Below are 13,540 nucleotides of genomic sequence, written 5' to 3' on the forward strand. Positions count from 1 at the left end.
CCCCCCCTTGTCTGGGAGACTCCAGGACTGGCCCCGTGCAGGGCCCCCCGAGGGCCCCCCCGGCCAGAGCACCCTCAGCCCCCCCCCCCCCCCCGAGGCACCCTGAGAGTCCGGAGCACCCCAAACTCGGGACATCCTGACACCCCTCAGATCAGGGACACCCCGGGACGGGCCCCATCCCGGGCACCCCCAGGCTCCCTGCTCGGGGCACCCCAAGTCCCCCCCCCCCCAGGGCATCCCGAGCCCCCTGCACCCAGGGCACCCAAGCGCCCATTGCACCCACCCCCAGACCCCCATCCAGGGCCCCCCGGGCCCCCCAGCTAAGCCCCCCGCACCCAGGGCAGCACCCACGGCCACGAAGCCACGGCAGAGGGGCTGAGCCCGCCTCAGCCCTGCTGCGCTTTTCCCTCTTTCCTTCAAACTGACTCTTTTCCACCCATTTGCGGGGACCGGGGGAGCCGTGCGCGGGCCCCTTGCCCACGGGCGTCCCGGGGGGGCCCTGGGTTCCCGCTCATCTTTGGGGGGATTGTGCCCCCCCCGGGAGACAGGGTGGGCTGGCGGCTGCCTGCGGGTGCCACTGGCTATGGGGCTGCTGGGGGGGGGGGTCCTGCTGCCCAGGGGGTCCCAGTGGGTGGTGGTCCCACGGTCTGTGGGTGCCTGCTGCCTGTGGGTGCCCAGCGGGTCCCCCCGAGCGGAGGGTCCCCACTGGGGCCCTTGGTGACCTCCCTCCGCCAGCGGCAAGCAGCATCCTGCAACGTGGAGCAGGCACAAGCGCTTTCTGCTGCAAAAACCCCAAATTTCCAATCGCCGAGGAAACCTTTCCACCTTCGCAAAGCGGGTCGGCGAAGGGTGGCCCCCCCAAACCCGCGGGGGGGCAAGAGGGACGCGCGGCCGCTGCGGGACCCGGCCGAGATTCCCACGCCGCAGCACCGGGAGCCCCGAGCCGGCAACACACCGCACGCAGCCCGGGCATTGGTATATAGTAAAAAGTCTTTATTAAGAAGGCTTTGAAGTCAAAAAATAAAACTCTTGATACAATTTTCATAACCGTCAAGTCAGCTCAGCAAATATATAATCAGTACTTTAGCCATGTAAGGTTAAAGGTCCGTTATTTTCTTTTTAAAATAAAATATATCTTAGTTTTTAAAATTTATTCAATAAAGTACATATTTTCCTATAAATTCCCTACATATACATAAAGAGGTAAAAAATAAAAAAATAAAACTAAAAAAAAAACCAACCACAAAATAAAAAGGAGATAGAAATTTGTCGGGTTTTTCCTTTTTTTGCGACGTGACGTGTTCACCGTGCCCCCCTCCGTCCCACGAGGCGCCCCCGCCCCGGCCTGGCCCCCCCCCAGCCGAGACCCCTTTCTTAACACGTTTTGGGCAGTTTTCACATTGGCAAAATAGAAGATAGACCTGCGTTACAAAAAAAATATATATATATTTATAGAACCGTCGAGACTCATCCAAAAAAATAACTACATACAAAAAGAACGGACGACAAAAAAATTATAATAATAATAGAATGCTTTTAAAAAAATAAAAGACAACCCTTGCGTGTCCTAAAATAAAAAGTGCAACCGGACCTTTTCTTTCTGTTTATTTAACTTTGCAAACTGAATACTGGTATTTGGAAAGGACTGTTGAAGACCAGCTGGGCTTTCTCCTCCCAGCCGCCACAGCCGGGTTAAGAGTTAAAGCTATTCTGTAAACATTTGATTTTTTTTTTTTTTCTCTCTCTCCTCTCCGCAACTTCACGCCCCTCTTCCTCGTCGTCTTCTTCGGTCCCTTCTTCCCCACCCCTCCCGACCCCTTTCGTTTCCGCCGTCCCTCCCGCCCCCGCGATCGTCGCCCTCCGGCTTCCCATCCGGCAAGAAATACTCCTCTCTCTTCCCCCTCCCGCCCCACGTCCCCCGTCGGATCCGTTAAATAAAAAGGTCGATTCGAACAGTTCAGAGTCCTTAAAAGGCTGCGCGGGCGGGGGCGGGGGGGCCGCGGCGGCGGCTAGGAGAAGATGGGGATGGCCTGGGTGGCGGGCGCGCGGCAGGCCGGGCACTGGGGCTCGGCGGCGCCGCAGATGCGCGCGGCGCACTCCATGCAGAAGAGGTTGTGGCCGCAGGGCACCAGGGCGGCCATCACCTCGCTCTCCAGGCACACCACGCACTCGCGGGAGCTCTTGCGGGGCCCCTCGGAGCTGCTGGAGTCGGTGGGCGAGCCCGAGGCGGCCGAGACGCTGCCGGGCAGCGAGGAGGAGGAGGAGGAGTAGCCGGTGCTGGTGGAGAAGGAGGAGAGGGAGCCCTGGGCGGGCAGCCAGGGCAGGGCGCCGCCGGGGTCGCTGGGGATGCGGCGGGCCGAGGGGTGGTCCAGCGCCGCGCCGCCCTCGGGCAGCGTGGGCGAGTGGCGCGGCGTGGCCGTGCCGCTGCCGCGGCGCCGCGAGCCGCCGCCCAAGGCCGGCAAGGGGTGGCCGGGGCGCTCGAAGGGCGCCCAGATGGCGGCGGGCGCCGTGAGGTCGAGCGCCAGGAAGTCGAAGCCGAAGTCGCGCTCCTCCGAGGCCAGCGGCGCCGGGGGCTCGCCGAAGGTGAAGCCGCCGCTGGGGCCGTAGGGGCTGGTGGGGCTGGCGTCCGCCGCCCGCCCGCCGTAGTAGGACTCGGCGGAGCCCAGGCTGTCGTGGCGGAGGCCGGCCGAGGGCCGCCGCGCCGGGTGGGGGGCTTTGGCCCAGGGGCCGGCCGCGCCGCCCTGCAGGTCGAGGCACACGTCGGTGCCGTTGGAGTGGAAGTCGTTGTCGGCGTGGACGTCGACGAAGGAGCCTGTCCGCATGGTGATGTGCGCCTCGATCTCCTCCCGGGCCCGGTCCACGTTCTCGGGCATGCCCGTCACCTCGAAGACGGGCTCCTTGTCCCGGCTGGGCGTCACGATGTAGGTGTGCGTCTGCTGCTGGATCCGCTTGATGGTGGCTCCCTTGGGCCCCACGACCAGCCCCACGACGCGGTACGGGACCCTCACCTGGATGGTGGTCTGTCCCGGCAGGTTGGGGGGCCCCTGCAGGGCTCCCGGCAGCCCGTTGACTTTGTTGCGCGTCGCCCGGATCATGGAGAAGTGCTCGGCAGCCGAGAGGATCTCCCGCTTCGCCATCTCCACGTCCTCCTTCCGCCCGGTGACGATGAACACGGGCTCCTCGCCCCTGACGGGCGTCTTGATGTACGTGTTGGTCTTGGCGCGCAGGGCTTTGATTTTGCAGCCTGAGGGGGAGACGGGAGAACGACACGTCAAGGCTGGAACTCGCTGGGCTCCTCTGCCCACCGCCCGGCCGGGAGAGGTGCAGAACCAGCAGGTCCCTTTGGTTCTGCACCTGCAGCAAAGAAAAACCCCAAAAAACAAACAAAACAAAACAAAACAAAACCCCATCCTTGGAGAAAGGGGTCTCCTGCTTCAAATGCAGCCAGGAATCCATAGCTCAGCCCCAGGCCGCCGCTGGGGCTCGTCCGAGATGCCGGAGCCTCCTGGTATCTCCACCACCTCCACCACCACCTCCCGTGGGGACTCGTGACGTGCTGGGCACAGGGGCCGATGCAGCCCTGCTCCTGGGGACTTGGACAACCCGGGGGGAAAGAGCGAAGCCGGGGCAGGCAGCTGGGGGGGCATCTGCCCGGCCAGAGACGTACAGGGACAAGAAAGAGACACTGCAAAAGGGAGGGAAGGAAAAGGGGCGCTAGCAAAACCCCGACCTCTGCAGCGCCGGCTCTCCCATTTCTGGAAAGACCTGCTTATCCCGCACGGGCAACGTGATTCAACAGGCAGAGCCCAGGCCGGGACGCGGGAAACCGGGGTCTCGCCGCCAGCTCAACGCCGGGGAGCGCCTGCCCCTTCCTGCCGCGGTCCGGCTCGGCCGCGCGTCCCCGCAGCGCCCGCGGGCGCTCCGCTCCTCCCGCAGCCCCAGCCCCTGCTCATCGCATCCGCTCTTAATTAAATCCGCATGAGCCAGGCGCGCCGCACCGGGAGACGAGCCCCGCCGGCCGCCCTCTGCTCCCGGCACGCGAGGCTGAGCCTCCGCCTCCCCGCGCACCGCCTGGGCTTTGCGGCGTGCCCCCAAGCTGGACCCCCCCCGGGTGGAAGCTGGAGGAACGGAGCCCAAAGACCGTCCCCGTCCCTTGCTGCCGTTTGCAGATCCCCGGCAATGCACGGCGCAGGCGGCCGGGAGAGCTCAGCTCCAGGCGCTCCTCTTCCTCCTCCCGGCCTCCCCCGGGAGGGCAGGGCTGCTCTGACCATCGCGAGGCTGGAAGAAGCCCAGAAGCCTCCAGAGGTCGGAGTGACTCATCCGGGGCCAGGGACGGAGCGGGACGAGGCAGGTCCGTCCCAGCCGGGCGCGCAGAGCCCCACTGCCACTCACCGCAGCCGGAGAGCAGAGCCCGGACGGGGGCTGCGCTGTTCTTGGAGCCCAGCGCGCAGTGCATTTACCAGGGCATTAGGCATCATGAATAATTTAAAGTAAAAAAACTGTCGAACTAAGGGAGCAGCAGCTGCTCCGGGTGTTGCATCCCGGCTTTTCGGCTGCGCTGACCCATCCGCTACCCACATCCAGCCCAGCTGCCTGGCATCGCCCCGGGGGTTCAATCCCGGCGCGGGGCAGCCAGGCAAGCCCAAATTCATCCCTCCGTGCAACCTGCTGGACTCCGGCAGGCAGAGGCAGGGCAGGAGACGGCGCAGTGCCGCCCGCGTCCCACGCCAGCTCGCCGGGTCCAGGTCTGGAGAAGCTGCCGAGCGGGAACGCCGGAGGAGGAATGCGGGCGGAGCAGGGTTTGTCCGGGCTTTTCTTAATTTAGGACAACAACTGGAAGGTGTATTTATGGCTGGGGGCAGCCTGGGGATGGGGGAAGCGAAGGCGCTAATGGCCCCATCTCCGGGGCAGGGCAGAACCAGCCACCAGCAGAGCCGGGCTGCTTTAAGCAGGCTCCGCGAGGCGAGGCTGTCCGCAGCGGGAAGCCTCCGAGTCCCGTGCTCCTCACCCAGATTTATTCCAGCACCTGCTACAAGCTCTTTCCCTGCTCCACGGCTCGGCAAAGCAAGGGCAGCATAGAAGGTGTTTGCAAAATGAGGATCTGCAACAGGGAGACCTGCAAAGGGCGGCTTCTGCCTTCTCGCACACATCCTTTGCCTCATCCCTGGGCCAACCAGCCCCATCATGACTGAAACCGCGGCTAGAGCTCTCCCAGAGAGGCAGAAGCCCTCGAATGGCCAACGAGGCACCACATCAGGTGGGGATCAAAGCCATCGAGTCTCCTTACCCATCCGGGTCTCCCCGACACTTTCATCAGTGACGTATCTCCAGGGGAGATGCTGTTTGAGGGACTGTGGCAAAGAGATGAAACATTGGAGATGAAATCAGACTCGGACCTGGGACTCAGTCGTTCCAAAAAGAGGGGTGCAAAGCCTAAGGGTTCATGCCAGAAAGTCAAAAAAAATTTGCCAAAAGTGAAATTCTTCTCAATTTCTCTGCGTGCTGGGTACGGATGTGTCCTCCACAGGCTGGAAGGGGATGGCAGCCCAGCTGTGGGGCTCACACCAGATGTGCGCCCCGACCAGAACAGTTGCCGCGCTCAGCCGAGCGTGGAGACACCCACCAGCTGCCGAGGGGCAGCAGCGGGTGCCCCAAGGCAGAACCCCCCCCGGGCCTTTAAGCAACCTGGTTTCCAGAGCCAACAGCAGCAGCGAGGCTCCCACGGATCGGCCCCGTCGGCTCTCCTCCGGCAATGCCACCGGCTCGCTGCTGGGAGAGTCACTCAGGCTGGGGGGACGCTGGGTGCTTGGCACCCTGCAACGGGGTGAGCGCAAGGTTGATGGCATCCCCTGCCGAACGGACACCCCACCCAGCCAGGGACACCCTTGTCGCACGGCCCTGGTGACACCCCTGGCTGGACAAGGAGCAGGAGCCGCACGGGGGTCTTTGCCAGTCCCTCTTATCGCAGACGAGGGTGGCATCTGTCCAAAAAGCCATCCTCCGGAGCAGGAGGCAGCGATTTCGAGATCCACCATCAAGGGTATCAAAAGCCACCAGGAGCTCCGAACAGGATCTGCTCGGTGGCAGCACCGGGCGGCCTGGCTACCGCGGCGCTCGCGGCCGGCACGCAACGGAGGAAGAGTTTACACGGCTGCTCCGTCCCAGCCCTTCCTACGGGCAAAGCCAGAAACCTGACTTAAAAATTAAAGGGGGGCCCGGCTCGGCCAGCTCCACCCTCCTCTAACAAGCAGGGCAGGACCATCGCACCCGTTCGGCGGCTCTGGTCGCTCGTCTTCGCCGGCGGGCACGGGGCGCTGTACAGACGTGGGCACCGCTGCAGCCACCGCGCTGCTCGTGCCGTGACGGCTCCTGCTTGCAAAAGCCCAGCGGCGAGCTCGGCCGTGGAGCAAAAGGCACCCGAGCGGATCTGGGAGACGGGCTGGGGACATCCCCGTGGGGATGCTCGGAGAGGCAAGAGGGGTCTCCTCGCTGCCCACAGCCACCGCGTCCCCCTGCAAAGGCGCGTGGGGGTTTCCTAGCCTCAAAGCTGAGGCGCGGGAAGGGGAAGCCGTTTGCCCGCGGCCACGTCGGTGCCCAAGCCAGGAATAGCGCTAACACGGCTCGACTCGAGAAGCCTTCACCGGCGCGATGAGCAGCCGGGTGCTCCCAGACGGGCGCTCGGGGAAGCGGCGGGTGCAGAACTCGCCCACCCGGGACGCGGCAGCACCACGGCTGGTCCGCGTGGCCCTGCCAGCTCATGGGCATCAACCGGGGACCAACCAGTCCTGCCGCATCTCCCGGTCCTGAGCCGGTGGTCGGTCCCTGCCTGCTGCAGGGGCATCCAGGCAGCTGATCCCTGGCTCCGGTGCCATAAAAGCCACAGCTACAAGCGGGAGAGAAACTGGGCAGGATCCCGGCGCTCTGATTTCGCAAAGCATTTATTAAATGCACGCTGAGCAGCGAGCTCAGGTCTGCAAACACCCGCCACCTCGTACTGGCAGGACCTCCGACCTCCATCCACTCCTCGCGCTAGCAAGCGGCCAAGCTGGGGCTGCTCTTCCCGCACAACCTGGGCGGCTCTGAGAGATGCCAAAACCCACCTAAGGCCAAGCGCCCCAAAACGTGCCTAGACCCCAGACACCCAGCCTTATCCACGCTGCGCACGTGGTTTAACTGGCAACCTGCAACCGGGGGAGTGAGCTGTACCACTAAGAGACATTTTTATATTTCTGCTATCAGTCTCAACACGCCCCCACCCAAGCACGCTGTGAAAACCCCCATCCCAGATGGCCGCATCCATCTGAAGTCCATGCGGAGCCGAGCGCAGCCCCGCCGGAAAGGCAGCCAGGCCCGGCACCGAACCCGCCGCCGGCGTACCATCGCCCCGCGCCAGACGAAGCGGTTGGCGTCCCCGTGTTTTCACTTGCCGGGGGTGGCTGAGGGCTGACGTGCAGCACTAATTACGCTTTATGAGGGAGGAGGGAAACGAGGTGCCAGACTTTGCTACGAGTCTAAGAATAAGGCGGCGTGAAAAGCATGTTTCAGCCATCCCCCCTCCAAAAAGCGGCAGACCCAGGGGAGCTGCAACCAGAACAGAGCCCTTCTCACCACGTTCGCTCCGGCTTGGGTTTCACCGGAGCCTGGAAATCGCTCAGTCTCCAAGTTACGGCTCTTTGGGAGAGCTCTGAACCCCCGCCGGGGCCGAATTCATGACAACCAGAGCTCAACGTGCTCAGCTGCAAGCAACCAACCCCATCCTGGGGGTTTCGGACACGCACAGCCCTGCCGAGTCCCGGCAATGGGGCAAAGCCAGACGTCATGCCACCACCCGGCTCTGCCTGCAGAGACGGCACCAGACGGGTGCAAGCTGGATGCTCCTCTCCCACTCCTCCCGTCTCCGGCCTCGCAGACTCGTGTCCCTTCTCCCTCCCTCCGTTGTCAGCCATGAGCTGCTCTCTGCCAGCCACGCATGGCTCCCGGCACTCTCTGCTTTGCAAAACTGCCCTACGGATCTACAGCACGACAGTGCTCTGGACCCTTCTTGCTCCGTGGCCCTAGGGTTGAGAAATCACCAGCGGCTTAGGGCAACACACAGCAACCCCCAGGGATTCTCCCTAGGACGAGGCAGCGATGGAGGCAGCAGGGGCTATGACAGTCCTGCTCACTGAGAGGCTTCCTGAAAGGCAAAGCACACCATGTCTTCTGGGTGGAGGAGGAACGCAGGGCAGAAAGAGGTCCCCAAGGAGCATTTCCCTTCCCAAAGCAGGCTGTGGTGGTAGAGGAGCTGATGATGAAGGTCCCACCAAACAGACGTGGGTGAATTCAACTGCAAAGGTTTAGGATAACCCCTGGTCCAAGCTGTCACCCCATCACACCACCCATGGTCACCTACCCTGAGAGCAGCCGGGGAGCGGAGAGGGAAAACTCAGGGTTGGGGCTGAGCAGCCCATGAAGGGCCCAAGCGTCTTTGCTTGACCAGGGCTGGTGGGGCCACACGGGAGCTGCTCTGAGCCTGGTCTCCATCACTCCAGGCTCACACGGGGAAGAGAGCACTCGAAGAAGGCGGCTGCTCTCCCTGAACATCGTCTCCTGGCACCACCACCAAGAAGGGGTTTCACCCTCTGCCAGGACACAGCCCAGGCACAGTCAGATCAGGGCTGCAACTACCGCAAGAGCCCAGGAAACCCAGCAGAGCACAGCCTGGGGCAGAGGGTGGGAAAGCACCTCTCCTCCTGGGCCTGGTGTCAACTCAAGCAACAGATACGAGAAAAACCCGCTTCAGCATGTGACACTCTGCTAACCGCTTCGTGGTCCAGAGTGTGGCTTGGCCAAAGCCTGCTTTGACGCAGCATGGTTTCCTCCACACACGGGCTGCCCTTCTAACAACACTAGCTGATTACCCTGGCCCACGGCTGGGCCACAGCTCCATCTGCACATGGAGCTTTGCAGAAGGCTTGCAGCACCCAACCCCAAGCTATAAAAACCCAAGGAGCAACCAGGCAGAGCCTTTGGTGGCACTAACCAGCAGGACTGCTCCCTTCTCAGCACCGGAGCAGACTAATACCTCGCGCTGAGCCCTCTGGAATGTGCCACGTGCTGGGAAAAGACATTGCACCTCCTCTTCCCCAGCTCTCCAGCCTCTCCTCCCCATCTCGGACCCTGCGCTACGGAGCTCCCAATTCCCCTTGTTACAGGCAAACAGGACCAGCATGGGATGTGCCAGGACTCGGGGCCAGACGTGGAGAACATGTTGCGCCTCCATCATGTCTCATCTCCCCTCTTGCCGAGCAGCCACATCACACCTGTTTCTTCTCCAGACACCGGGAGAAGCGAGGCAGGGAGGCTGGGCTCCTCGCCTGCAGCCAGAGAGGAGGAAGCGGCTGCCAGAGCCAAGATTCACAGGCAGCTACTTCAGCAATTGGATCAGTCCATGCTACCGACTTCAGGAGTTTCTGGCTCTGCTAAGACCAGGTGAGGTGCGAGGAAACAGCCAGGTGAGCCTAAAGGGACGCGATGTGATGGGCAGAGGACAGGACAGAGACGCAGCCCAGGGCTCAGAGAGAAGATCAGCAGGCCCAGGATCGGCTGCAAGTTTACAGATGCTCAGGCTGGCCCAGAAACTGGGGCCGGCGGTCTCTCTGCGCATCCTCCAAGCGCTGAAACGCCCGCTATGCTCTGGCAGGGAGGAGAGCTGCTGGACTTCATCCTTCCATACAGCTTCCTTCAGGCACCCCGGTGTCTTCTATAAACAGCAACTTGCCCAAATCCTTCGCAAAGCCGCGAACAGTCCCTGCATCACAGATGGGGAAGCCGAGCCCGGCAGAGCAGCGGCGGCTGGCTCAGGCTCCCGAGAGGCGCGTGGGGCAAGAGCCGGGAGCAGAGCTCAGAGCCCTTTGGCTGCTCTGGCTACCGTCGCCCTCTTGGCCTCATCAGGGCAGAAGATGTTGGAAACATCTCCACCAGAAGCGCCCACGAAACCTGGACACCAGGGAGACAACCCTGGCACGGCACTGACGCCGCGAGACCAGGGCGGCTCCGCGATCCCCAGCCGGTCGGGTGCTCCACATCTCCCCCGTCCCTGGCACGGGTTTGATGATACATCATTAACTATCTATGGTTAGAAGATCAGCTCACATCGCCGCAATTGATGCCCACAGCACTTCGCGGAGACGGTCCCTCCCACGGCAAGACTCGTGAACGGGCTTGCATGCAAAGGCATGACCACAGGAGCCTGCTTGGCCACGTCGCCTTTCGGCAGCTGCACGGGGGCCGTTCGAAGCAAGCAGGAGGCGGAGGGACGAGGAGGGCCTGGGATCGCGGCTCACGCGCCGCTTCACACCGTCACCACCGCCGAGCCGGACGAGGGCTCATGGCGATGCTCCCTCCAACTCAGTCAAGAAAAAGCTGGTTTGCTTCATCCAAAGACTGACTTAATGAGCTGCTGCTACCTGCTGGAAAGGATTAAATGAGTAGATCTGGGGGAGAAGAAGCAAAGAAAGAAAAAGAGGAAAATAGGAGAAATCATGGCCAACGCCCTTTGTCACACGTGGACCTGGATGGAACAACCTCGCGTCAGTCTGATGGGGGAAGCACTGCCCAGCCACGCTGTGGTCTCGTCTGCTAGGACCCTCCAGCCACATTAACGCTCATCCCGACGGAAGCGAGGGCAGAGGGGCTGTGGGGACAAGCAGGCAGGTCCCCAAAGTCCTCCAAGAGCCATTTGCATGCACACACCCCACTGCCAGCTTGCAGAAAAGCTCACAAACCTGCAGCCTCGCACCTTGCTGCACCTCGCGGCTCAGGACTGTCCCCAAAGCCTCCCTCGAGGCCACTCGGAGGGTCATCGCCCATTGGGGCCGTGCTGCCCTGGTCCCCTGCCCCGCAGCGGGCTGTCACGCCCCGGCCACCACCAGCACGGGCTCCGGCTCGCGCGAGCATCCTCGGAGCCTGGCGCTCCCGCTCCCGTTTCCTTTGTCACCGCAGCCGCGGGAGCCGAGGGGGGGGCACGGAGCGCGGGAGGCAGCCGCTGCTCTCCCCTAACCGGGATCCTGCTCTCCGGGAGCAGCTGGGACACGATTGCAGGACATCCGACCCTATCCCACGCTATCAGAAGCAGTGTTTCGCCACCAGAATGACTTCGGACCCGATGAACACTGCTGAAAGCTGCTCCTCCGAGAGGGCCGGGGCAGTGGCCGGTAGCTCCGGCCCAGCCCCGGGGCCCCCCCGCCGTGCACCCCCCTCCCCAGGCAATGCAACGCTCATCCCTCCTGCGGTGCTTCTCCGTGAGCCCCGGCAGCCCTTGGCGAGCGCCCCAACCCCACGCGGGGCATCGGGGCCAGGGGCCTCCACAGACGTCAACTTGCTGGGTCGCGCCAGGCTCCTGCTGAAACAACTAATCCGAAACCGCTCCGAAAAAGGATGCGGACGGACGGCTCGTGATCCGTCTGCCGGGAGCAGCCAGCGACGCTGTTGCAGCCTCCCTGAATCTGCACGTTTTCCGGCGGAGCTGCACACCCCTTTATCGCTTCTCAGCTCCCGGACCCCAAGGTGTCCCCGGGGCAGGGGGTGTTAGCAGCTGCCAGGCTGCTCCTCTGCGGTCCCCAAATGCGCATCCCCATCCTGCCTGGAGAAAAGCGGCCCGGCGCCGTTCCCGAGCCGCTCGGCTCCTCCGAGGCCCGGCGGGAGCCGGGAAAGTTGGGCGGCCGGGGCCGGGCGGCGTGCGCGGCGCTGGCTCCGAAGGCGGCGCAGGCCAATGGGAAGCGCGGAGCATGATGTCACCACGCTGCTCGCAGCATGGCTCTGGCTAACAAAGAGAACAATGAGGCTGCCGGGCCCCCCGCTTCCCGGGCCCCCCGCGCCCCAACGCCGCCGGGCCACCATGGGCAGCGGGGCACGAGAGGCGCGCGGCGGGCCGGCACCCCGCGGGTCAGGCTTGGCCCCAGCGGGACCAGACAGCTCTCCCTGCATGCTGCCCTCAAAAAGTCCTTTTTTTATTATTGTTATTTTTTTTCTCCTTAAATAGGGGGTCTTTGGCTGCAAGGGGAAACCGAGGCAAGAGCCCGTTTTGGATTTCCTCGAGACAAAGCCCCGCTCGGCGCCCGCCCAGGCGCGCCCGGGCGTCCTTTTGTGACAGATCTGTGCAAGGAGGCCTCCCCCCACCCCCCCCGCTGCATATCTGAAGAGTTTCACATATTTCAAACGAGCACAGAGAACGGGCGAATATCCTTTATACGCATCGAGCTTGAAATACCCGACGTTACCCCGAGCGAGGGGGAGAGCGGGCGGCGACTAGGACAAAATCAAAGCTTCTTGGCCCATTTCGGGTCCCTGCAAGCGCCTGCAAGGAGGCTAAGCAGGGAAGTCCGGCAAACCTGACAACTTTCTGCCCGCAGAAGGGGTTTCTGCGCCCGGGCCGCGCTGCCGGGCCCCGAGTCTAATTAATCTGGACAAAAGGTTGCGCTGAAAAATAAATAAATCGGAGCAGCGGCACAAAGCCGGGCAGGCGGCCGCCGAGCGCAGGCGGGCAGAGCCGCAGGGGCGACGGCTTCGCCCCGGCAAGTTTCCGCCGCCGCCGCCGCGGCACAAAGAAACAAAGCGCCAGAACCGACCCGGATCCCGCGCGGGCCGGGCCGGGGGGGTCCCGGGGAGGGGGGGGGGGGCGTTACCTTGGCGGCCCACGATCTCGGCGACGTGCTCGGAGCTGGGCACGGGCACGCACTCGGTCATGTTCACGCTCCGCTTCCTGCCGCCCAGCACGCCCAGCTGCTCGGCCAGCAGCGCCGCGGGCGCGCCCAGGTGCGGCGCGAAGCTGCCGAAGGCGGCGGGCGGCGAGGCGGCACCGGCGGCCGGGGGGCTGCCGCTCCCACCGCCGCGCTCCAGCAGGCCGCCGGGCTCCGGCTCGGCCAGCGCCGCCTCCGCCGCCTCGCCCGCCTCCTCCAGCCCCAGCAGCGAGAGCTGGTCCAGGGCGAACCTCAGGGCGGCGGCTTCGTCCTGCGGCGGCCCCTCCCGCGCCCGCTCCGGCTCGGGCTCCGGCGGCTCCTGCCCGGCGGGCGGCGGCGGGCTGAGCAGCGCCAGGCGCCGCGGCGGGCGGCGGGCGGCCTCGGCGCCGTCGGGCTGGTAGATGGAGCCGGGCATGGCGGGGAGCGGCGGCCGGGCCGGGCCCGGGCCGGGGGCGGTGCCGCTGCCGGAGCCGGTGCCGCTGCCCCGCCGCGCGCCGCCTTTGTGCGCGCGCCGCCCGCGCCCCCCGCAGCGCAGCGCAGCGCAGCCCGGCTGCCGCGGCCGCCCCGCCCCGCCCCGCCCCCTTCCCCCCCCCCCGCGCCCCGCCCCGCCCCGCCGCCCCGCCCCCCGCCCCGCGACGTCACCCGCCCCCACAATGGGCGCGCCCCGCGCATGCGCCCCGCGCCGCCGCCGCCCGACGGGACGGGACGGGACGGGACCGCACGGGACGGGCACGGCACAGCCGCTTCGAGCGTTCCCTCCCCCCCCCCCCCCCCCCCAAACGAGGTGGCCCCAAGCGGTACCGGGAGAGCAGAGCCCCGCC

General features: G+C 64.5%; 1 protein-coding gene across 1 annotated transcript; it reads right to left on the bottom strand.

Annotated features, from left to right (window-relative positions):
- Positions 1-972: 972 nt before the first annotated feature.
- On the bottom strand, positions 973-13,289 carry MEX3D (mex-3 RNA binding family member D). The gene is made up of 2 exons (XM_064497221.1): positions 12,666-13,289; positions 973-3,244 (listed from the first exon to the last, which is right to left on the bottom strand). The coding sequence occupies exons 1-2, from the start codon at positions 13,132-13,134 to the stop codon at positions 2,010-2,012; spliced, it is 1,704 nt and encodes a 567-aa protein (XP_064353291.1). The 5' UTR covers positions 13,135-13,289; the 3' UTR covers positions 973-2,009.
- Between the last annotated feature and the right edge of the window lie 251 nt (positions 13,290-13,540).

The sequence above is a fragment of the Dromaius novaehollandiae genome, chromosome 25, assembly GCF_036370855.1.
Source record: "Dromaius novaehollandiae isolate bDroNov1 chromosome 25, bDroNov1.hap1, whole genome shotgun sequence".
Lineage (NCBI taxonomy): Eukaryota > Metazoa > Chordata > Aves > Casuariiformes > Dromaiidae > Dromaius > Dromaius novaehollandiae.

Excerpts from the sequence above, each read along its gene's own strand:
- MEX3D (XM_064497221.1), bottom strand. The coding sequence starts at position 13,134 with ATGCCCGGCTCCATCTACCAGCCCGACGGCGCCGAGGCCGCCCGCCGC. Across the intron at positions 3,245-12,665 it reads CGAGATCGTGGGCCGCCAAG|GCTGCAAAATCAAAGCCCTG; the intron begins GTAACGCCCCCC and ends TCTCCCCCTCAG.